The sequence below is a fragment of the Scleropages formosus genome, chromosome 18 (genome assembly GCF_900964775.1).
Source record: "Scleropages formosus chromosome 18, fSclFor1.1, whole genome shotgun sequence".
NCBI lineage: Eukaryota > Metazoa > Chordata > Actinopteri > Osteoglossiformes > Osteoglossidae > Scleropages > Scleropages formosus.
Genome location: NC_041823.1, coordinates 25111271 through 25137431, shown reverse-complemented (window position 1 = coordinate 25137431; position 26161 = coordinate 25111271). Strand labels below are relative to the sequence as shown.

The 26161-nt window shown below is 43.3% G+C and overlaps 1 protein-coding gene across 1 annotated transcript in view; it reads left to right on the top strand.

The window, feature by feature from the left end:
* myom3 (myomesin 3) overlaps positions 1 to 26161 on the top strand; it is a 60474-nt gene that overhangs the window by 10099 nt on the left and 24214 nt on the right. The window contains exons 3-17 of the mRNA XM_018726908.1: positions 2097 to 2250; positions 3954 to 4111; positions 4612 to 4704; positions 5083 to 5171; positions 6790 to 6834; positions 8868 to 9008; positions 9117 to 9278; positions 12753 to 12894; positions 14782 to 14981; positions 17691 to 17744; positions 18121 to 18248; positions 19655 to 19838; positions 20429 to 20603; positions 21219 to 21340; positions 22426 to 22613. Of these exons, the coding sequence (XP_018582424.1) occupies positions 2097 to 2250; positions 3954 to 4111; positions 4612 to 4704; positions 5083 to 5171; positions 6790 to 6834; positions 8868 to 9008; positions 9117 to 9278; positions 12753 to 12894; positions 14782 to 14981; positions 17691 to 17744; positions 18121 to 18248; positions 19655 to 19838; positions 20429 to 20603; positions 21219 to 21340; positions 22426 to 22613 (2035 nt within the window). The remainder of the gene's footprint in view (positions 1 to 2096; positions 2251 to 3953; positions 4112 to 4611; positions 4705 to 5082; positions 5172 to 6789; positions 6835 to 8867; positions 9009 to 9116; positions 9279 to 12752; positions 12895 to 14781; positions 14982 to 17690; positions 17745 to 18120; positions 18249 to 19654; positions 19839 to 20428; positions 20604 to 21218; positions 21341 to 22425; positions 22614 to 26161) is intronic.

Here is a 26161-nt window from a genome sequence, read left to right as displayed (position 1 = left end):
AAAGAGTCTGCTACAGAATAGGTCCCTGGGGGAAATTCATGTGAAGCCCTAGGCAGGTTTGGCTGGGTCGGGAGCCAATGTGCTGGCATGCAGAATGGATGAAAGTCAGACATTAACCTGGCTGACATTTGCTATAGAACACTTCTGCTTTTTCTTGATGCACTTTGGACTTCCTCCAGAGGTTTAAAAGTGATTGATGTCACATGCCATCCCTATAACTCGTTTTCCTTCTCTTCCTCTTGGCTTGGGTTTGTCTTGGTTTCCTTATATCTTGCCATCCCTCTCATTTCTCTGTTTCACCTGCACTCTGTCATGTGCACTTTGTTGTAACTTCAGGCTTGTTTCAACTTTTCCAAATGGAAGGAAGAGCTTTTCAGCACGAAGCGACCAAAATGCTTCAGTGTTGTTTTTGCTGACAGAGAGCTCTTTGCTAACAAACTCCACTATTACTCATAATCTCATGAGAGACAAAGAAAGTAAAACCGGCTGACTGTGGTTCTTGATAGTTCCAGAAGTCCATGACTTCTGTGAGTTGGTATTTTGGTTAGAGAAGCTGGATCACTGAGGGAGCAACTTTTGACAGCATGTCTGTGAATATCAGCATCAGCAGATAATATCAGCATCAGAGGATAATGATCTCTGACCTGTCTAACACATCAGTATGACTTTTATTATTAGTAAGAGTGTTGAAAACAGAGTGTGGGGGTGTGATGGTGAGAAGATGTCTGTGCAGGCCTCTGAGGCCTACATGTTTGACCTTTCTGACTGAAATCTGCATTACAGAGTCAGTTAGATCTGGTTTGTTAGGAGTACCATCAACTTAGTGCTGGTTGGGAGTGAGGATATTGACAGCCTCAAAGCGTGAGTCTTCAGATCCACCTAGGGGCTTCCATTTCTGCTCCCTCCAGCCTGCTCTCCTGGGACTCACTCAGTCCACTCTCTGTAGGGAACTCAGCTTTCTATTCCTTTCTCCCTTAAGGAGTCAACACGCAAAGTGAAGATGTAGTAAACAAGCAGGCAGGGATGGTTGCACATGTGCTAAAAATCATAAAAGGCATTTATGTGATTGGCCACTCTACCCTACTTGAAATATCAGAGGAAAGACAGCAAAACTGTGGTGCACAGTGCTTTTGAGAAGGTCTCTCAAGAGAAGGTTATCAAATCCAGTGACACTTTTGATTACTAGGGCATTCAGCAAAACAACACCTGGGACTGGTCTCCACAGTTGGTTCAGACTGTGTCACCCAGTCAAACTGAATTTATTATCGTAATTTTGCATTACTGGCATCTCATATATTAGTTTCATGCTCTCGCTCCCGTTTTTCTTTCTCGTTCTCCTCTTACCGCTACCCTTCCTTTCACTGCAGTTTAAGGAATAGGAAAAAATACAAGTGTTTTGTTATGTCCCTTCTCTAAACTGCAGCAATATCATCTTTGGGGTCTTAATAACTCCCAGTCATCTGCTCTGATTTTAAGGATGCAAAACATTGTTTTACCACTCTATGAACATTTTATCATATCAAATGCACCACTTTAACATTACCACTGTGCAACCCCCTGTGATCATAATGCCCTGACTCATTGCAGTGCTGCGGATTTAACACTTCCACATGAGTATTCAGCTGTTTGCAGGTAATTAATATATGGACTGAGGCCTTATCAAAGTCCTTATGTGGACTTTAGCTTTGCGTCACATTTGTGTATTGTAGATAGAAAGTTATGTTTCAAATAATGTTTCTTTTGAAACTTATTTTTCAAAAGTTGTGTGTGACATTCATTCCTGGATGCCTTTATCACCATTGTGTTATTACTCTCACCAATCCAATTATTGCATTGTTTAAGGTGTCATAATTTTTGACTAGTTTCATTGCACAGATTTAGGCAAATGATCAGGATGCATTTTGAGGGTCCATGCTCACCTGCCTTTAGGCATTTAATGAGAAAGAAACTGACAATCAGGCATAGTGGTGCAGTGCAGCCATGTGGTAGCTGGTCTGCACCCAGGAGATGGCTGACAGCTGAAGTTATTGTGCATGTGTAAGCAGATGTGATAACATGGGTGTAACAAGAATAATTTGTCTCCCGGGGGGTCACAGGGAAGTCCTAAAACATACCATGGCTGAAGATGAGCAGCGAGTAAGAGACAAATGGACCCTGTTTGGAAATGAGGCTGAGAAAGTGGAGGTGGAGGTGATCCGGAACCAACGCACTGTCCGGACCAGGGCGGACCGCCTAGCACTGCGTCAGCAGGTAACATAGATCTTATTATTCCAGATGACATACAATAACACTCTGTGCCACAGCATAAGATTTATTTGTGTAACTGATATCTCATAAGTGATGAAAATCCACAGACTACTGTTTTGATCAAGTATGACATTGCACAATCATGTCTTGGATCACTGCTTGTGAAATTATTATCATTGTTTAATAACTGCCTAGTCACACCACTATTAAATTCTAACTGATTATAACTAAAGGTAAGCTATAACATATCTAGATTCAAGGCCTGTCATACTACATTGACTCATTTTATAACATATTATGGAATGATTATGATAACAGTAAATGCCAGTAATTTTCCAGGAATAAATCTCAGATTTTATATCAAAAGTTCACTGTTTGTGGTTTTGAACTGAGGGAGGTGACTTGCCCTTTCATTTGTAGCCAGAGCGTTACTTTTATCTGTCTAGATTGGATTCCAATCGCTGTCAACACGAGTATGATTTTTGTAACTGTCAGGAATTTAAATTTGGAAAAAGTTTCATGGGTATCCACTCATTAATATTCAGACTTGGAGATGAAGAGCTGTCTTCAGAAGAGCTCCTCAGCCAGGATGGGAGGGAGCAAATGTTGTACAATTGGGAAATTGTATGTCAAGATATATTTGATCTGAAATATTTTTTGTAATCTATCAGACAACCTCTAAATAGTGCAACAGGCTGCAACAAGCAGGAAAATTTAATAAAAATGGTGACATGTATCCGTTTTGCTTTACTGAAGTAAAGGTCATTAATGATTATGGGAAATGTGTGATTTTACATTTCTACGCAGAAAAGAAAATGTAACGTCCAGACATAACACAAGCACCGATGTAAAGAGTGAAAATTCAAATGCAGAGTGTAAATACAAATAAGTAGTGCAGAGAAACAAGTGAAGTGCACAGGTGAGAGGACAAACGTGGAACAAAGAGACGTACAAGGTGTTCTTACGAGGACAATGACTGGAACAGACGTACGAGACCGGAGCCAGTATACAGAGGCATGACAGAGACAGGGTTGAAACAAAGGACCTGGACAGGGACATGGAAGAATGGTGCAGACAAGACAGGAACAGAAACGCATAGAGAAGGAGACTTTGAGAAAACAAAGCTATAAACAAGGGTCATTTGCTGAACACAGGCAAGGCTTTGTAACACTGATAAATAATAATCCGCATCCTGATGGTACCCCTTCAGTCCTATTATAGGGCTGGTCATTAATTTGGGGTGTGATGATGGGGCTGGGTGGACCTGGAGCAGTGTCCCCTGTGATCATTTGAATTTTTCTTCTGGGTTGTGACGGAAAATGAAAATGTGTGTTTGATGTTTTCAGAAAAAGCTATATTACATGGATAAATATATGTTCATATTTGCAATTGTTATTATTCAGCTGGTTAAGCAGCTATGACATTTACAGTAAAACTAAGAAGGTTAGGCATAGTAAAACTAATAAAACAGAATTTAAATAAAGGATCTAATCACGTAGATGTCCAGGAAGCAGCTAAATAATCTAATCATTAACTGCCAAAAAGTAGCAGTAAAGCATACATTCTTTGTCTAGTTTTGTGTTGATTCTGGGAGAGGTTCTGCAGCACTGCGACCCTCACCATGACAGGCAGTTAATGAAAATTGATGGACGGATGTCCTATCCCTTGGATGAGATGTTCAGTGTCTCTGTCATTACTTCTTCCAGGCGGAGCGCAAGGCTGCAGCCCACATGAAGTTCGTAGAGGACCTGAGCCTGAAGCCCCCAGATTTCCCTGTCCCACTCCGGAGCCACTCTGTGTGGGAGGGCATGGGAGTCACGCTGACCTGCACTGTGCAGGGCTGCCCCACCCCACAGGTCACCTGGTATAGCCATGCAAGCATACACATGCATACACATTCTTAACATACCCAGGCACACAAACATTTCAGTCATACAGGCATGCAGATGCATGCACATACATTTGGAAGTGCAGTTTTACAAAGACATCCAGGCATGTATTCACTTCTTTAAGATATACAGTATATGGGCACATGCATATGCATTTAGAAATTTAAACATGTAAACCTCTGTGAACACCCAGTCTCAACCATGCACATAAAGGCAAACACGAACATATGCCTAAGCATCCAGATGTACACAACACACAGGAATGGACACCTTGCAGGAGGGCACACTCTAACTTCTGTCTCCCAAAACTAAAATTAAAAAACATAAATTTTTAAAAAAATGTTGATAATGTTACAGGGAAACTCACAGTCATTCCAGCACAGAAAAAGTTTGGATTTTATTTTCGTTTGGTTTTGATTGATTGAGCCCTTCTTGGTAACCTCCTTGATGTCTTCTCTTTGTGGCCACGATGGAGGTACAAGGATGGGGTTCCTCTTTGTTCATCCCACCAACCCTGGAACTACAAATTGAAGCAGACGTATGGCCTTAACTGCCTTGAGATCCGGAGGTAAGGTGACAACTCACTAAACTTTGCGATTCAGTTAGGCACCATAAGTGGACTTTCCAAGGACAGAAGAAATGAGTCTCTTCTGGAATGTAGACCTCAAAAGTACTGTTACCATCACTTCCTGATCAACTGCTATGCCACAGAGTTTACATGCCCTGCTCTGCAGAGACACAAAAATCATGGTACAGGCAGGGATGTTACCAACGAGCACTATACTGGTTTCTTTACTTTTTCATCCCAGGGAAGACCTTTCTTTACCACACAGAGAACCTAACTTTTCAGAAAGCAGTTTTGGCAGAGGAGTTGAATATTGTACGCTGCAGTGGGAAATACAAGAACAAAGGTCTATTGGTTACAATTTCATGGTTTTGTTTTCAGAACATCAGTAGAGGATGCAGGGGAGTATAAGGCTGTGGCCTGGAGCTCGCTTGGTGAAGCCATGACATTTGCCACCTTGCAAGTGAACTGTGAGTTCCACCTGCATGTTCCTGTATGTCAAAGGAGGATCAACAGCATTTCATAATGTGCGATTACACTCTTTCATCTCTGTCTTCTATCCCTCACAGCTGCACTTTAGCATTAGCATTCATGTTGCACTGTCTGCTCCAATTCAAACATGTTGTCCCTATGGCCATGTTCACATTTAACAGCTGCCCTTGAAGAGTGATTGATCAGAAGCTCTTCATATGAATCTAATGCACTCCAATCTTTCTCTCCTTCACTCTGATATCTTTGATGTCAGTTCACACATCACATTTATTTATTTAGCAGACACTTTTCTCTGAAGCGACTTCCAATGAACTCTGTGTAGTGTTATCAGCCCACACACCTTATTCACCAAGGTGACTTACACTGCTAGATACACTACTTACACTAGGTCACTCACCCATACATGAGTGGAACACACTCTCTCTCTGTCACTCACACACTATGGGTGAACCTGAGCAGCATGTCTTTGGACTACGTGTTCCTCACTTGGAAACCCTTCAGTGCAGATGGAGCCAGTGTTGTGAGGGGTTACTTTGTAGAGAGGTAAGAGGAGAGAACCAGGGATCCAAAAAAACACTTGAAACTCAACTATCTGTCATCATAATGATTCTTTAAAATAAAGGAGATGTACCAATACAATCCACTAGATAGATACACTACTTACAATTGGTCATTCATCCATACACTGATGGAACACACCCTCACTGTCACTCACACACTATGGGTGAACCAGAACAGCATATCTTTGGACTGTGGGAGGAAACCAGAGCACCCAGAGGAAACCCACACAGACACAGGGAGAACATGCAAACTCCACACAGACTGAGCAGGTGTTGAACCCACATCCTCTCACACCACCTAGGCACTGTGAGACAGCAGCGCATCTCACTGTGCCACCGTGCCCCCCGTTCAAACTAGTGCAAACTAAAAAAGCATGCAAACTGAGCAGATGAGGTGTATTATTTTATTCTGACATTGCTTAGCCAAGGCGTTTATTCATGGCAGTTTATGTTTTGTCCATTTAAATTGTTTAAATTGATTCAACTGGAGAATTATAGAGTAAGAACCTTTCTTAAGGGAACAACCGCAGCAAGGCACTCCTATTTATCAAACTCCAGGTTACATACCAACATCCTTGACCATTACACCACCCCCAGGAGAAATGGCAGATAAAAGTAAAAAGAATTTGTGTGTAAATGAGAGTTTGTGGCCTTCCCCTTGCAATGTTCTTGAGATCATAATGTCTGTAATTGGTGCGCCCTGCTGCAAATGCAGCACCAGCGGGTGCCTTTTGATTGTCTCCATTCATTTCCCCCCCACACTCCCCAAGTCCCGCAAGGCATAACTTTCAATTTGATCTCCTGTGAATTAACTGAACGACATTGTCAGGGAACATGGCACAACAGTAACAAGCTTATATTTCCCCATCTGCAGATAATAATTAGCAGGGAAGAAGATGAGCTTTTCACAGGGCCCTTCTATTATCTTGTCATCCATGTTTTACTGGTCTGTCTTTAATTGTTAAAAACAGCTTCAAAGGACTATTCGTTGCCACTCCGATTTAATTTTGCCGTCTTTTTCTCCCTCTCCCTTCAGCATATAAAGATGGCAAGGCTGGACTGGGACTTTGCCAGGCCTCATGTAAGTATGAGTGCGGTCTGTCAAATCAAAAATGTCCTCTCCTGTCTGAAGTCACTGCATCTCCATGTCTGAACAGGTGGGCCAAGTCTGTTTGAAGGTGGGGCAGCATTGGGCCTCTCCACGGAATTTCCGTTGGCTCGGGGGGGCTAACGGGGCCAACCAAGCATTACTGCTCCATAACACATTTATCTTTCATTGTCACACAAAGGAACTCTGCAAATGCTTCTTTAAGTTCTCAGCTGATCATTCTCTCCCTAAAATCTTATTTACTTTTAGCGCAAAGCAACGGCTGCTATCTGTGTGATTGACAACGCTAGTGACCGCTTACAAAAAAAAAACCTGTTTCAAAGGCATCCAGGAAGAAAACAAATAAAACAACACTTTCAAAAGTTTGTGGTAACCTGTTACTTTGGAATACAAAAGAAACAATAAGTAAAATTTAAGGACAAAGATGTACATTAAACATAGCCAAATATAGGCAACCTTCGATTTACGAAATTAATCTGTTCCTGTGGATATGGCAATTTTGAACACCGAAAGCCTGCCCCCTATTTTTTTAAAAGGAGAAGAAAAGCAATTTGTAAAGAGTGAAGACCATCCAAAAACCCCATACAAATTTTCACAAATATACCTGCAACACCTATACAACTGTTAACCCATGATTTAAGCACAATAGAAAACGCTTTCATTTACACACTTACTGCTTCAGGGTAATTTGTGCTTTTTTAATTGATGAGTTATAAGCCAACTAGGAATCCACTGAGCATGGCCTGTTCATTGTGAACAACTTTCTAAAACTGTGCACACCAAAAATGCATACAGATAACTTGAAAAACCATCAACTAAAGTTTTCCTACTGATTGCGCTGCTGATTCCATAATCATGTAATTAATCTACCAGCAGACTGACAGACACTGCTGTGAAATTTCATACACTTCCCGATATCCCACTTTCTGAAAGTAACATGCTCACATTCATAACACACCAGCAGACACACTAACAACAGTACTCTTCTGTACTTCCACTTCACTCATGCAATGCAAGATTTTTTTTGACATGCTTAGGATAAATTTTGTTACACTAATTTTTTATTATTGAGAGGAGCCAGTTGAGGTGGTTTGGACATCCGGACACCTCCCTTTGGAGGTATACCGAGCATGGCCAACTAGGACAAGACCCCAAGGTCGACCAGCTGGAGAGATTATACAGTATCTCCCAGTTGGCTTGGGAGCGGCTGGGGATCCTCCAGGTTGAGCCAGAGGAAGTCAAGAGGGACATTGATGCCTGGGCTTCTCTGCTTTCCCTATTGCCACCTCGCCCCCTAAAGGACTAAGCGGTTAAGAAAATGGATGGATGGATGGATGGATTTTTTATTCTGTAATCAAAAATTGGGTATCAGAAGCCAAGAGCCATTGTACAGAAATTTTGAACAAAGACAGTTTGTAAATTGAATGATGCCTGTACTGTTTACTACAATACATTGTATTCAACATAAAGGGAAGAATGTTCTTCCTGGAACTGACATCTGATCTTCGAGTCTGTCGCTGGGAATACTGGCAAGGAAGCAACACCGTTTCCAGTTATCTATAACTACTCCATTCTTTATGACCTGAGAAGGTTTCTTTATCAAGTTGCTTGTGAAGAAGTGCATACCTTTCAAAACAGTCAAATCTCTTTTCCTGGTTTCTGTGTCACATGGTGCATTTTTCCTGTTATTCCATTTTTTACCTTCCATTTGCAACACTGCACAACAGCAGTCATACATTTTGTTTGCAAGTCAGAAAACCTCCACCACAAAACACCTGCAGACAAGTCAGGAAATATAAAAATAATTCAGTCACAGACTTTTGCATGCAATTGCAGTTGTTTCAAAAACAGTCGATTCTTTCTCTATGGCTTTCATAGTTCAATGCAATTTTTTAGCTGCACGTATAGTCCTGTAGGTCAGTGCTGCTGTACACTTTTTTATATAATGTATCTAGAATGTTTCAGGTATTTGTGAGTGGGTACATTTTACTCATGTTCCTCTGCAGCCCCGGTTGTGGAGCAGGAAGCCCATTTTGAGGACACCTTTCCCCCCACTTTCATCACAGAGGGAGAACCTTTCACCCTCCATTGTGGCTTCTCATCACCATTGCTACCCTTCCAGCAGGATGTGACCTGGCTGAAAGATGGTGAGCGCCCAGCTGCATTGTGCCTCGCAAAGGGCAGTTTGAGACTTTGCGTGATCCTTTCAGTTCTTGGAGTTCAGACCTCAGTGCAATGTACATCTTGCCTCTCAGGAGTCCCACAGTGTGAATCCAGCAGGGTGCTGCTCCAGACCACCCTCCGGTCCACCTCCATGACCCTGAAGAGCGTTCACAAGGAGCAAGAGGGGGTGTACACTGTATGCTTACGTACACAGGAAGGGATCAAAGAGCACAGTGCATATATCTATGTCAGAGGTGGGTTCAGTATCAAAAAAAGTGACAAAACCTCTGTTAATTGAGAATTCCAGTCATACAGCACAGGTAATAGTCTAGCGGGTGAATACTTTGATCACCCGTTGGATTTGTCTATATAGATATACAGATGCTCCTTGAGTTACGATTTTTCGACTTAATGATGGTGAGCTGGCGATAGACATTCAGTAGACACCGTACTTCGAATTTTGAATTTAGATTTTTCCTTGGGCAAGTGACATGCGGGAGTGATACTCTCTCGTAATGTTGGGCAGAGGCAGCAATTTGCATCTTCCGGTCTGTCACACGGTCTCTATACAGATACCCCTCTGTATCTATGTTGTGTTTTGTGCTTCTTTAGTGTCACAGAAACACACATAACACACATATGTGTCTCCTGCTTCTGGTGGCAAGGAGAAGAGGAGGGCAATAACTCTTGAGGAGAAACTTCAGATAATTGCCCACCATGAAGGTGGCAAGCCATTAATGGCCATCACACATATGCTAGGCTATGATGTTTGGTAGGTTAGGTGTATGAAATGTATTTTCAACTTAAGATATTTTCAACATACGATGGGATTCTCGGAACATAACCCCATCGTAAGTCGGGGACCACCTGTACACAGAGATGTAATTTATGTACTTATGTCTCAGGCTGGGGTGCAGTGGGTTGGACTGGGTCCTGCTCTCCAGTGGGTCTGGGGTTCAAGTCCTGCTTGGGGTGCCTTGTGGCAGACTGGCATCCTGTCCTGGGTGTGTCCCCTCCCCCTCTGGCCTTATGCCCTGTGTTGCTGGGTAGGCTCTGGTTCCCTGCAACCCCAAATGGGACAAGCAGTTCAGAAAGTGTGTGTGTGTCTCAGGATATGATGTGTTGTCATGAATTTGAATATGACTTTGATTCATAGCAACCATGCACATGGGTTTCATGGAAAATGGGGTCTTTTTTTCATGCATATCTTGGTATTGCACTCATGACGAGCAATGCAAACCCCCCACACCTGAAGTGATTCAAACCTATCTCTACATGCACAGCTCATGCACTTTGAGGCACCAGTGTTACTCGCTGTATCACCACGCTGCTATATCTTGTAAAATGAAATTTACATGAAAGAAACATGAAAGTGAACAAGATGACATAAAAGCTGCATTAAGCATCCTTTAATTCCCATGTGTAAAGGACAACATTTTTGAGAAACTGAGCATGCAATGTCTAAATACAGGCTTCTTAGCTGGCCACTGAAAGAGAAAAATGACACTCCCTGAAAACCATACATTCACAGTCTGCTTTGTGACCTGCTTTCCTACAGCTGAAAGGATATCTTGTAACTTGAGGCTTGATAATGTGTTACATAACACAAATTTTATGGACGGTACCATCACATTCATTAAACATGATATGAGTAAACAGAAAAAGCATTCTTCAGGTGTTTTACTATAGTTACAAGCAAAGTATAGTTATGACTACAGATATTTGTTTTATTACATGTTGCACAGAGGATATTCCTTTACTGGGAGCAGTTTATTTTGAGTGGCACTGATCAATTATTCACCACTAAATATCATTAAATACAAATGTGTTTCTTAGATTTTCAGCAGCAGCAGATGTGTTAAGTGCTTTCCGGTGGGGAAGAATGCTTAACTACATCTGGCATTGAACTTGTAATAGACTGTGATAGTATTGACTCATTACAGGCAGTGATGAATGTTCCAACCAAACCGTTACTAAGCACTTATTCTCACTACTGAGAATCAGAAGCTGCAGACATATGCCATGTGATCCAAATGTGTGCAGTATACAGAGGCCTTCCAACAGTGGTTATTCATGCAGAACAGGGTTATCTCCAGGGTAAGGGCTGTTGGAGTTGAGCTGCTGTTGGGTCTGGGGTAGGTTTACCTTAGCTTGTTCTATAGGCAGCCAGGAAATACTGCTACAGCTAAGATCACTGAATGTTTCATTCCTCCTGCCACCACCATTATCCAGTTTCCTAAGGAGACAAACATCCTACCGAAAGAAAATCTTAACATCATAATAGCACAAGCACTGAAATTGCCATCTTACTAAGAGATGTGCCTCAGAATACTGCCAAAGCTGAAAGTTAAAGAAGTAGCTCATGTGACCATGCATTTTCTCCATCTTGGCATCAGGATTTGAATTATGAATCTTTAAGAAAACACAGCTATCTCTGGGGACATCTGCAAATGAGCCAAAGCAAGCTGTTTGCTGGGACATCAGCTGTGAATGAGTGGAACAGAAGGCTTGGGAAGGTCAGGATTAATCTCCTTTGCAAACATGACACAGGTGAACCTTTGAAGGAGGTGCAAAAAACAGGAACCAGACATCAGCCTCACCAAGGTGTTATTTCTGCTGAACCAGGTGGTCATCAGATCACATCTTCGCTTTCATCGCTGTGGTGGTGAAAGTCCGGATGTCCTATGTGGAAATAGACTTACAACCTGAAGGTTACTGATTCAGGTTTTAGGAGGGGGTTTTGTCTTTGAGTGTTTACATTTGCTTGTTTAGTAGACACTTTCCTGAAAGAAACTTACAATGCATATGACAAGGTATGTAACCAATACCTTTTTATCGAAGGTGACTTGCAAGGCTTGATACACTACAGTACACTACCTATAATCAACCACTCATATACAGTACTGTGCAAAAGTCTTATGCACTTAGATGTTTCACAAAAATATTTGTTTTAGATGGTTATTTAATGTCTTCTGCATTAGTATCAATGGGAAAGAGCATATTTTACATTTCCAAGCATTCCTTTTGCAAAAAGTTACAGTATTACAGCAAGGGTTTGTATGTCATTAAAGAAAGTAAAATAGTAATAAACCACTTTCCAAATAGAGACCTTGAGGTCTTTGTATGGCACATCAATTAACTAAAGCAGAAACAGTTGTACAGAGGCAAAAAAACTGGGAGAGGGACAGCCATACTGAAAATGTGAGGTTTTGTAAGATATGGAAGTTTAACTTTCAGATCTTACACCATGGCAAGAGTGAATATAGCAACAAGACACAAGGTGGTCATCCTCGGGACAAGTGGTTATTGACAATGGATGGTTACTGAGCTTAGTAGGAAATCTCTGTCTCTCTCTCACTCACACAATAGCACATTTTGTGTCACCAATTCACTGAAAACACATGATTTTGGGAGGAAACTGGAGCACCTGGAGTAAACCCACATGAGCACAGGGTTGAATGGTAATCGAACCCATGTCCATCTAGACGCTGTGAGACAACAGCACTACTCATTGTGCCACCATGCTGCCCGTTCATTTAACCTGGTCTTTACTAGTAAAATGTTGACTTTGTACAAATCTGTAAAATTACGAAAGTTTGAGCCAAGCCACATAATAGAAACTGTAAAAATGTCTTGTAAGGTACAGTTTCTGCATCATAGTTTGAGTGAAAGACTTATTGTGTAGCCTTTGTTACACACACTCACTTTCTATCTCTCCCTGGACTCAGACGGGACAGCAGCGATGCCAGGGGCACCAGGCTCACCCCTGGATGTGCAGTGCACTGATGTGAACAAGGACTACGTGTTCCTCACTTGGAAACCCCCCAGTGCAGATGGAGCCAGTGCTGTGAGGGGTTACTTTGTAGAGAGGTAAGAGGAGAGAACCAGGAATCCAAAAAGACACTTGAAACTCAACTATCTGTCATCATAATGATTCTTTAAAATAAAGGAGATGTACCAATACAATCCACTAGATAGATACACTACTTACAATTGGTCATTCATCCATACATTGGTGGAACACACCCTCACTGTCACTCACACACTATGGGCGAACCAGAACAGCATATCTTTGGACTGTGGGAGGAAACCAGAGCACCCAGAGGAAACCCACACAGACACAGGGAGAACATGCAAACTCCACACAGGCTGAGCGGAGATCAAACCCACCTCCTCGCGCACCACCCACTCACTGTGAGACAGCAGCGCTACTCACTGTGCCACCATGCTGCCCAACATCTTGGTAGAGACTTGAAAATTTTGGGGGACAGTGATTTCAGTTAGAAGTGAAACACTACTGATTTTAAACCCCATGTGAGGTACTTAACCTAGATTCCTTCCAGCACCCCAAGCGCTTTGTGGATGTAAAAGTGTCCAGTAAGCAAAAGCACAGCCAGGCCACCCAGCACAAGTCTGTAATAATGGATGTGAATACAATCCTGTGTGGCGTGCATTGCTATGTGCTGGAGGGGTGGCCAAAGGGGTTGCCCACGGGGGGTTGCCAGAGGTGAGACTTTCACTCCCTGTTGAGAAGAATGGACAACTTTTTTCTCAATTCACTGAAAAACTTTGGGGGGCTTGTAAATCCATCTGGAGGTGCGTAGGCTTTGGTGAGGCATCTATTCCCAAAATTGCTCCCAAGTCTTGATGCAATCTGTTTCAGAGGTATAAATTACACCACTATAGTCCTCATTGTACAGTAAACCATTTATCTGAGTTATTTTTCTTCCTGAAGTAATGAGAACTGAGTTCCTGCTGTGCAGAAAAAATAATGTGTATGCCTCTGTGTCAGGGTCTACATTCCTTTGCATGGGTGTGTGTCTGTGTGTACCTATATGTATGCAAGATTCTGCAACTGTATCTTGTGCAGTTCCAGACAAGTTGGCAGAAGGCAGAAACTGGCAGATGAAAGTCTCTTGTAAGAAATCATCTGATGAGCAAGAGCGAGAGTACCTATGTTCCTGGTCTCCTAGCAACATCATTTACACAGGCAAAATTCTTTTTGCTGTTCATCTGCCTTTTGTTTACTTTGCAAGATGATTATGTTTAGCACCAACTACATGGATATTAGCTATTGTCAGTGTTATGAAGACCCATCAAAAATTGACTGATAAGTCCTATCATTTTGACTAAATGACTACTTACGGCAACAGACCTCATGTTGCTGATGGACTGGAGATTCCTTGATTTACCACCAGTTTCCATTGAGAGAGGACAATCTTTATTTTGTTCATGCACCATTTTAACACTGGAAGGTGGAACTTACATTTATTTAGCAGATGCTTTTCTCCAAAGCAACATCCAACAAACTCTGTGTAGTGTTATCAGCCCACACACCTTTTTCATCAAGGTGACTTACACAGCTAGATACACTACTTTCAATGGGTCACTCATCCATATATCAGTGGAACACACACACTCTCTGTCACTCACACACTATGGGTGAACCTGAACAGTATGTCTTTCAACTGTGGGAGGAAACCAGAGCACCCGCAGAACATGCAAACTACACACAGACTGAGTGGGGATCAAACCTATGTTTTCTTGCACCACCCTGGCAGTGTGAAACAACAGCACTACTTGTTGTGCCACCATGCTGTCAGTGTATCTTAGCATTACCAAGAGGTGTAGGATAAGGCTTAGCATTTCCATTATTTTTTTGCGCCTCCCTCCCTGTCTGTCTTATTCTTCTTTCTGCTGTTCTTCCTCCTCTCTCCTTTTTCTCTTTGCATCATTTTTTTCATGTTGTCCTGCCAGCTGTGACATCAGCACAGGGGAATGGATGCGCTGCAGTGACTCTCCACAGAAAGAGTGCCACTTCCCTGTAAGGGGTCTAAAGGAGAATACCATGTACCAGTTCCGTGTCCGGGCGGAAAATCAAGCTGGTGTGGGTCGGCCCTCCAGGTCCTCTGAACCTGTCCTCACCTCTGACCCTGCGGAGCCTGGCAGAATCATGGGTGAGGGTCACAGCCATGGCAGCTAGACCTTCTACACCCCCGAAGCACATTCTGCCCCCAACACATTCCTATATATAAGTAGTTTCCAGTTTAACCCCAACCCCCTCCCATTTATCACACCTCATGCATTATATACATATTTTTTAGAATATCTGTGCACATTTTTTAAATGTTATTTCTATAGTTTTCTTTAATATGAAACATCCATTGAAAATTACACTTGAGAATTACAGTATTATTGGTGTATTGTACTGTTTACTGTAGATATAAAAAGTATCAAAATATTATATATGGCACCAAAACACTTGTTATTACTGTTAACTTCTTTGGGAAGATCTTTTCACATGTTCCTTTATGCAGGCAGCATCTTTCATGATGGTGTTCACTGTCGAAACAGAGAGACCAAGATAATGTGTTATTGCAAATAAGCTTTGTCTCTTCATCATCTTTATTTTCATCTCCATGTCAATTTTGGAGCATTTGTGCATGGGCTGTGCACTAGCAGCAACTGATGGTCTCTTTCCATCCAACAGAATACACTAAAAACACACACGCACACTTTCGGAACCGCTTGTCCCATACAGGGGTCGCGGGGAACCGGAGCCCACCCGGCAACACAGGGCGTAAGGCCGGAGGGGGAGGGAACACACCCATGACGGGACGCCAGTCCGTCACAAGGCACCCCAAGCGGGACTCGAACCCCAGACCTACTAGAGAGCAGGACCATGGTCCAACCCACTGTGCCACCGCACCCCCTACACTAAAAATATTTAAGCCAAATATTTGTGCACTATTTTTGTTACCAGTTGGCAGCAGGAACAAAACATGAGTGAAGAGTGAAGCAGAGGGCAGTGGGTCAGCATGTGATCATCCAATATGTCACCCACCCCTTTGCAAGGCAGCTACAGTGTTAATGTAAAGAGTAACACATTTTCTGCAGCTCACAATTTCTGCTAAACCCTTCAACATTTTTTACATAAGTCCAGCTTTACATAAGTTATTTATTCACATATTGTATAACTCAGAAACAATCTCTGTATATACTGTATTTACTTACTAACTTAACTGGAACTGAGAGTTGGTTCATTAGTCAAATGCGACACGAAGCGGGTGAGGGGCTCCTCATGAATTCTGTATGCAGCTGCTGGCATAAATTGTACGAAATAGTGGCATTGGACACATTGACTGTGCTGTATGGATTGCGTGTCTCTATAAATCTTTGTGTTGTAAAATGCACGTTTATTTACGTACTCCAAGTTACAAGTTGCTTTGAAGTAAAGTGTCCAACTAACTCAACTAAATGAATACAGACAGTCCCTGACTTACAATGGGTTACATTCTGATAAACCCATTGTAAGTCGAAAATCTCCTAAGTTTAAAATGCATTTAATACACCTAACCTACTCAACATCATCGCTCCTTATCCTTTAAGATAGTCAAGACCGTTGATTGCTTAAGTCCAAGTTCACGTGCAATGGCCATTATGGGCTTGCTGCCTTCATGGTGGGCAATCATCTTGAGTTTCTCCTCAAGAGTAACTGCATTCCTCTTTGTCTTCTCACCAGTAGCAGGAGACACAGATGGGCGTTTTGTAGACATTATGGATGCACACAACACAACGCACATACAGGGAGGTATCTGTATGGCGACTGTGTGGCAGACTGAGAGATGTGGATCACTGCCACTGAACAGCATCACGACAGAGCATTGTACCGTATATCACCTGCCTGGGAAAAAAATTAAAATTCAAAACTCTAAGTACAGTTTCTAGTGAATGCGTATCGCTATCACACCATCGTAAAGTCGAAAAATCGTAAGTCGGACCATCATAATTCAGGGACCGTCGGGAACTGTAAGTGTAAAGGACAGCGACATGACAGCTCTGCGGGCTGAGAGGTGGCAAAGGGGTTTTTTGGAATGGAACCACTATGTAGCTTATGGCAAGAAGACTGACAAACAGCTTCATATACACTTATGTATGTTGTGAGTCCCCTGCCTGGGTATTTATTACCTGCTGTAAATAAGAAAGCACAGCATAGAACAATGATAGAGCTGGAGGAGGATGTTGACAAAAGGAAGGCAGTGGCTTACTTTTAGTGATTGCTATCAGAGGACGAATTGGGTGAAGCGTTGGCACGAAATTTGAATTAGTAAGCAAGCACTAGTTTTAAAAAAAGAAATACTAGATACCTCTACAAAAGTTTGTAATGACAAAAGGTTTACTTGAAATTTCTATGGAAGCATATCTGTTTTGATTCAACTTAGCAGTCTGTGTGTGTATAATATACAATCCATGATAAATAATATATTATATACATATAATAGAATATATCAGTAGAGACAGAATTCCCATCTTGCCTCAACATCCATCTAAATACCGACTGACCTCCAAACTTAGAGACTGGCATCAGTATAGTCAATATTGCTCTGTGTTGTTCCTCCAGACAAAAATCAGATACTTTCATTGCTGCATGCGCAACCTGGGGTTTTGTTGTTTCAGGTGAATATGAGCCATAGATCCCTCGAGTCCGGAAAGGGCAGGCAGGGAGAAGAGATCACATGTTCCCCGGAACCACTCAAGGAAGTGGCCAATGCTTAAAGTCAAGCCAGGGGTTGCCTGGGATTACAATGTCATCCCAGTGGCTTTGAGACTCGATAACTCAGTGTACGTAGTACTGACCGTCTCCCTCTGCCATTTTCACCCCACAGTGGTCAAAGTGCACAACGGAAAGGAGATTGTTATCAGCAAAGACCAGCTGGAAGGTAGGGGGAGCTGGTGTCGCTTTGAGTTATAGGTTCCACATGGGCCCTTCGGCCACATTGCATTGTGATAACATTGCTGAAATGTTACACAGGGTTTTTATAATTGTGTATCTTATATATTACAGTCTTACAAGCTGTGCAGAGATGATGTTATGCATCAACTGTGTATATTATGTTTATAATTCAAATGTGTGTTTCTCATTGCCAATAATTGCTTCTTTAAATATATACATTTTTCTTCCCTTAAAATAATATGAGTTATTTTCAATAATTAATTTTTGAGTAATGACCTCTCTGTGGAAGGAGGAATGGGAATGGGATATAATGCTTTAGGACATACACCTGAGTGATTTCCTCCATCTGCTTGGCCCTCCAGGTGAAGTCCGGGTACCCCTGCCGCCTACAGGTGTTCACGCCTGTGAGGTCAGTGACTCCTATGTGGTCTTACACTGGACTGAGCCAGATCCACGTGGCCGTGAACCGCTTACCTTCTACGTGGAGCAGGTGAGCAAGAAAATCCTTGTCCTCCAAGGGTCATTCATCCATTCCATGCTTGAGTCCCACCTCCATCATGTATTTAATTCTTCATTTTAGATTTAATTTGATAAGAGAAAACGGTCCATTAATTTACACAAAAATTGGAAACACAAAAAAGGGAAAATTATTTCAAAATCATGCAAATTTCAATTAACATGTATCAGTTTCTAGGAGGTTCAAAAGCTCTACATACTGTAGGTTATATTGTAGCTCTGAATAACATCTTGCTGCTTTGGAATATTTATTGAACTGGGTTTATCATGTTACACATGCACTTATTTATGACTAAAGTATGAAGGTCTACGCTGGGTTTCATTTTGCCTTGGACTTTAGCAAAAGTCAATGCCAGACACTGTCAGCTTCATTTTAATTTAATGTGTATTTAAATTCGGTCCGAGATGGATTCAGATTTACTGGTATTTCAGAAAAGGGTGCTCACAGCCATATCGTGACATTTTTGCAGCAGTACTGACACGCTGTTGCACTGCTGATTGATGATTGCTGAGAGCTACGGATCACTTTCAAGTGTCTCTGTGCTTCCCAAAGTGGATAATGTGCCTTATCCTGTGCGTGGTGCAGCTGAACTTCTTGAAGTTATATCATACAGTTGTGAGGGTTCAGGTCATTTGACATCACAACTATCTGACACTGTGTCACATCTGTACCCGACTCTGAGAGGCTGGGTGCGTCAGATTCAGTGGCCAGATTAACAGCCTCAGCTCCCTGGAAGGACTCTGAATTCCGGAAAATATCATGGGACATTTTAATTTGACTTTCATACACAGCCCTGCAGTAAAACTGTCCAGATCATCCGAAGTGTCCAAAATTGCAGGGCTCTCATTGCTATGGCTCTGCAAAGTCACATCTGGCCATCGTCCATTGCTTTATAATTGTCTGCTTCTTCCAAAACACAGTTTTATTCATATTTATGGAATGCACCCAAGGAGTGGAATAGAGCAGGCAGTAGGAAAGACGAAAGAGGAATTAGAACAAAACAGTTGAAGGCACAGAAAACGAATAGATAAAAGATCTCTTCCGAACTGACTTCTCCCATGATCTCTTAAGTGCATGTTAACATATAAATGTCTATGTTCAATAATTGTGTCATTATAACCATTGAATAACAGATAAACCTTTATGCAGCTGCTCATGTGATGTACATTGGTTCATAAGGTGGAAAGTAACAAATTAACTGTGCTTTAGAATTACACATCTCTATCTTAGTCTCTCTTTCTGTGGATGTAGTACACTAATTGTATTTTCAGTGAGATGTTCATTGCTTTGGAGAAAAGCATCTGCTAAATGAATAAATGTAAATGTAAATGTAAGATGGGTGGGGGTCAAACCTAAGGTCAGTCCTGCTGTGTCTACAGTCTTTGGCCGGACAGAACAGCTGGCACCTAGCCAGTCTGGATCAGATAGTGGCCTCTCCTAGGTTCGTCCTCTTCGACCTGCAGAAGGACAAAGCCTACTGCTTCCGTGTGCGCTCCATCAACAAGTACGGTGTGAGCGAGCCCTCCCTGCCCAGTGTCCCCATCTCGCTGGGGGACCCCCAAGGTGAGCAGTGTCCCCTCCCCCTACGTGCTGAGGCAGGTGGAGAGAGGTGAGAAGCAAAGAAAGGATGAGCAGGGAGCACAATGCCTGGCCGTGAGCAATGGTTCACCTGGGATGAGAATCAAATATTAATAAAAGCACAGACTAGTGTCCTTCCGCTTTACAGTGAAATGTTGCAGAGGTGAAAAGGGAGCTCTAGACTTCCCTTACTGTGTTACTGTGCGTATCTGTGATTGCCTGACAATGGGGTGTCCTTCCATCTAAACTATACCTCACCTTGCACTGCATGTTTCCTAAAGAATGGCCTTGTAGCGGCAGATATCCTCAGAGAAAAAGTGGTCACTGAAATTGGAAGGGATAAATATCAGACTATTATGGAAAATTCTAGGGTTTAGCGACGATTCTGCAATATGTGCTGGACCACCACAACCCAAAGTAACACAGGTGCTGATGGATGGATGGATGGATGGATGGATGGATGGATGGATGGATGGATGGATGGATACTTCACCTCTATGCTAAAGTATGTGTGTGATGTGTGCATTACGTTGTAATACCTTCATACTGCATCCTTCACTTCTGTTGGCATTTAGCACCCCCCCAACCACCACATGCTGTGCAGGCTTTCCGGGACACAGACACTTCAGTCCTGTTGCTGTGGAAGGAGCCCACGGTTACAGGGGGAATCCTGGGCTACTACCTGTATTGCTGTGAGGCTGGAACAGACAACTGGACAACGGTCAACAACAAGCCAACTACTGGCACCAGGCAAGGGAGACCAATAGCAAGTGCAGCAGTAGTGAAAAATTAGTACTGAGCCTGTGCTGTAAAGTGTCCTGTTAAGATTACATTGATATTATTTAATTTTCATGGACCTGATATGAAATGTTTAGGTTTTTCCAGAGTCCTTTAGTATACTTGAACACGTAAATGTGGTTGACTTTGACAGAGGCTGTTAACCATAGCTATACTGATGTCAATATTTTTGCTGTATTTGCCAGAAAAGACAGGCAACTAAATGCAGAATTTGCAGAAACAACAATAATAATTAATAATTATTGATAATTTTATTATATTAACCATAGTGACGGATTGTTGGTATCCCCTTTGTAATATAGTTTGAGAAATCTTATGAAGATGCTCATTCATAGCCACATCACAGGTTGACAATGCCATTATTGGCGGCCCCTGAATCCTCACCCATCACGGCGTCAATAGCAGAGGCACACATTTCCATTTTTGTTTTAGATTAATACTTTTAATTTTAGAATTTCTGTTGGCTGGGTTAAGTCTGCTCTACAGTGTGTAATGGTTTTTCCTCTCTGAAACAATGTTTCCCCCCACTCCACCCCACCCCATCCCACCCTACTACACCTAATGCAGGTTTACAGTGCATGGGCTCGCTACTGGAAAGAAATATGTCTTTCGAGTGAAATCAGTGAGCCAGGCGGGTAACAGCAAGTACTCAGAAGAGTCCACTGCCATCCAGGTGAAATCAGCCCTCTGTGAGTACACTGTGGCCCTATATTGGTTTCATGACATCAGCACAATGTTTCTGAACAATGTCACCCTTAACCTGTGCCACCCACAGCAGGGCACTGCAATAGGAAAGGATGAGATCATTTACAGGGTGGACACGCGGCACTTACAAATGCTCACAACGACAGTCTATTTTAGGTAGCTGGTTTAGAAGGCCATTAAACATGTTTTCCTGATAAAAGCAATTCTCAAGCAAGCCCAGTTCCTGTCTCTCTGTCTGATATTCTTAAGAAGATCGACAAAGAGAAAGACCAGGAGGAATGCTCATGTCCTGATTCTTTGCTTCAGATTTTCCCAGAGCAGCCTGGTTGCACACAAAGGCCCATTGCCACTTCATCTATTACCTCCAGCCCACCAGCCCTAATTGCTCACTTCCCTTGCATGGGGAGTTCCTCATCGGCTCATTAAAATGGTGGTCGAGCAGCAGTAATTCACAGCTCATACTTAATTCACATGCACCAGCCCCCAAGAGAAAGCTGATAAAAGCTGAGGACCAGGAGAGGCTGCTCGTTGGCACAGCTCCGGTCTGCGGTGGTTACCCCATCTTGGCACCAGTCACCAACCAGCCCCCACTCTCTCCCAGCATCATACACCTCCACAGAGACCACTTGGATTAGCAGACTCGAGTGCTTGCCCAAAAACATGGGAGAACTTGGACACCACTTGATCGCAGCTGGTGAAGCTAACAAGGATGAACAGGAGCAGATCAGCACTGAAAGGAGCCAGTCTTCTTTTTCATTTCCATGGGTGTGTTGGGCTAATATTCCAAAGAGCATATTCTCACAGCTCCTTGGCAGCAGACTTGCCGGAAGATCGATCCTAAGCAAAATAAAAGTAATATGGGCTGACTATGGACTGCGAGAGATAAACATCAATTAAAATCTCAGGGGAGACACAGAAAAGAACATCACTTTTGGTCACATTTCAGGTCTCATTCTTTCACAAGCTTATTAGTGCCATGTGCTTCTCTGTGATTTGTACCTAGACTAAAGGAGGGCACTTTCTGCAGCACTGATGGGCTCTTGCTTTGTACCTCCATTGTACCATGCAGGCGCCCCATCGAGACCCTCAGGCATTGCCCTACTCAACTGCACAGGGACCGAGATGGTGATCGGCTGGAGGGCTCCTGCCAGCAATGGTGGGGACCCCATTAGAGGTTACTACCTGGACCAGAGAGACACAACATCCACAGACTGGCATGAGGTCAATGTGAAGCCCAGCAAAGAGAGGGTTTACAAGGTAGGGTGAGGGCTGTTCCATTCTCCTCTTTATGCCTATAAGTTCAGTGTCTCCAGAAACCTTGCATAATAAAGAAAATGTGCAGTTAATTTTAAGATGCAAGCAAGATAACTGTTTGCTATTTTCGCTTTTTTTTTGTTAGTCTTGTTTAGTATTTGTGGTCCACAGTGCCCTCTATCCGAAGCCCACTGCACAGCTGAACTGTACGTTTCAGCTATTTTACCATCTTCACATTTACTGCACAATTCAAAATTAGCTGACTTACTGTACACTGAATGCTCACTTGAAAATAAATTAATTCAGACATATTGATCTTTGTAAATTAATTGTTCAGCATAACTTATTTCTCTCCTTCTGCAGCAAACATGCATGGTTCTGCCAGAAGTGCTATCTTCCATTTAGCAGTCAGTAGGCGGCTGGCTGATCCAGCCTCATTAGGGGCCATCTGAAATGTGAGCCCACAGGATCTGAATCTGTCTCCATTCAAATTTATTTCTATTTTTTTCATAGCTATTTTGACTGGAATTCTTGAAATGAACTTGCACCACCTAGTGATGGCAGTTTGAAGTTCAGGGGAAGAAAGGCCTGGAAAAAGAGCAGTGTGCTCATTACATTTGTTACGCTTTGCATTCCAGAGCCACTCTACATGTGGGGCAGTACATGTTTTTTTAAAAGTTATCTGGGGGATGGACCACCAGTACAACAACAGCTTCACGCAACAGTTAAAGACATTCAGATAGGTTCAATGGCCCTAAGAAATGAGAGCTATGTCCTAGTCAATGGACTGTGAGGCCCCTGATGGCGCACTCCATTCACCGAACAGCCCATAACAAAGCCCTGGTCATATCCCTGTGCACATTCCGTAAACACGTTTCAATGAAGACATCCCTTCGCTATGCTAATCCTACCTCGGAACGTGTCTCTGGGGGACACACGAGCCTTCTAAGCCAGTGGAAGGATTTGCAGGCCAAGCTTATAGATTTTCTTCTACAGCTGATGACTGGGAAACTACTGTTTTTTGACAGGAATCTGTGCAGTCTTGTAGATGAGACAGGGGGAAAGACATGTAGCTTTCCGGAACATTTTGCTAATTGCTAACTGGGGACTTGCATGCATGTTCAGATTCAGAGGCACTGACTCCAGTCATCCCCGTATATTGAAAAGGGAACTGTTATACAGAGGAAGGAAGCTACCTGCCACACAAAAGGCCACCGTTAAATGTGAGGCATAGCAGTCCACCTCCATCCAAACCCACGGGGGAAAATTCTAGACCGTGAACCATGCTGTGTAACGGCAGCCTTTTCATCCGTTCCCATGGTGAAAAAGATGCACAACGCAGAGTGGCAGTGTAATGGAACAGCACCCTGATGCACCCCAGCTTGGGAGTGACCAGTAAAGGGCAGGCTGAACCAACTGCCACCGACTCACCAGGCTGTGCCACACAGATGCTGTAGCCAAGCAACAGAAAGGGAAAATTTTCCCAGGTGGGGTCTCAGCAAAGGTGTACAGCAGGCTAATAGGGAAAGAAGAATGTGTGGTCAACAGCATATGTAATGTTGTCACCACCGATACAGGGGTTCCATTCTGACAACCTCATCACAAGTGGACTTTGTTGTTAGTTGAAAAATCCCCTTATACTGTACTACATAAACCATAAGGATATACAAACAATTAACACACAAGAACGCTACGTTGTAAAACAGGGCTTCGTTATATTTTTTCACTGATTTCACACGAGTCATGCTGAAACAATATTACTGTAGAATGACAATATACATACAGTGAAGTATTATATTTTCATGCTGGCGTATTTTCACTTTCTAAACCTATCGTCACCTGCCTTTTCTTTTCAGCGCTATCAGAACACTCACTTTCTTTTGTCTGCTGGCCATTTGAAATAAAAAGTAACTTCTACAGAATCGTTCGTGTCGTGGAATCCCTTCCTGGATTGGGGCCTTGGAGTGGTAGAAGAGCTTGCGTGATCTAGGGATCTCTAGAGCTATGTCGTCGGGAGTAGTATGCTCATGGTAGGGTCTACCAAGGTGAACAGGTCTGGAGTAAAGATCCAGACTAACACGATCTGAAAAACCCCTATGAAAAATGAAAACAGAAAAACGTTTACCCTGCCCGGAATAGGGTCACTGGGACCTACCCCTGGAGCCAGACCTGGGGTTAGTGTTCCTAGGCGAGCACCTGGTGACCGGGCAGCCCACATAACCCGGCCAGGCTCAGCCCGAAAAAGCATCGTCGGGGGCCATGTGGGCCCACCACCTGCAAGGTCCATCATGAAGGTCGGGTGCAATGTGTACCAGGCAGCGGGAGGGGGCGGGGTGGTGCATGGTGTCGTGGCCCCTTGCAACAGAAACTGGCTCTTGGTACGTGGAATGTTACCTCACTTAGGGGGGAAAGGAGCTGGAACTGGTGCTGGAGGTTGAGAAATACCAACTAGATATAGTTGGGCTCACCTCCACTCACAGTGTTGGCTCTGGAACCAAAATCCTTAATAGGGATGGTCTCTCTCCTACTCAGGAGTTGCACAGGGTGAGAGACGCCAGGCGGGTGTGAGGATACTCAGAAGCCCCCAACTGGCTGCCATACAGTTGAAGTTTGTCCCAGTGGACGAAAGGGTCGCCTCAATGTGACTTAGGGTCGCAAAGAGGAAAACTTTGACTGTTGTGTGTGCTTATGCACCAAACAGCAGTTTAGAGTATTCGGCCTTCTTGGAGAGGGTGGGTGGGGTTCTGGACAGGGCTCCACCTATAGACTCCATAGTCCTGCTGGGGGACTTTAACGCTCACATCGGCAATGACTGGGAAATCTGGTGGGGAGTGACTGGGAAGAACGGCCTGCCCGATCAAAACCTGAATGGTGAAATGTTATTGGACTTCTGTGCTAGCCATGGTTTGTCCATAACAAACACCATGTTCGAACACAAGGATGCTCATAAGTGTACCAGAGCTCCTTGGGCCAAAGGTCAATGATCGACTTTGTAGTTGTTTCATCTGACTTGAGGCCACATGTTCTGGACACTCGGGTGAAGAGAGGTGCTGAGCTGTCAACCAATCACCATCTGGTGGTGAGTTGGATCAGATAGTGGGGACAACTGATGGACAGACCCGGTAGGCCCAGGCGTTTAACGAGGGTGTGTTGGGAACGACTGTCGGAGGACCTTGTCCAGAATGATTTTAACTCGCACCTCCGGGAGAGCTTCTCCTATGTCCTGGAGGAGGTAAGGGACATGGAGTCTGAATGGACCCTGTTCAAAACCTCCATTGTGGAAGCAGCTAGGCACAGCTGTGGCCAAAAGCTTGTTGGTGCCAGCCAGGGCGGCAACCCAAGAACCCGCTGGTGGACACCGGTGGTGAGGGAAGCCGTTAAGCTGAAGAAGGAGGCCTTTAGGCCCTGATTGGCTCTGGGGACTCCTAACTCAGCAGACAGGTACCAGCAGGCAAAAAAAGCAGCAGCGGCTGCGGCTGCAGAAGCAAAATCCATGGCATGGGAGGAGTTTGGAGAGGCCATGGAAAACGACTATCAGTCGGCTTCAAAGA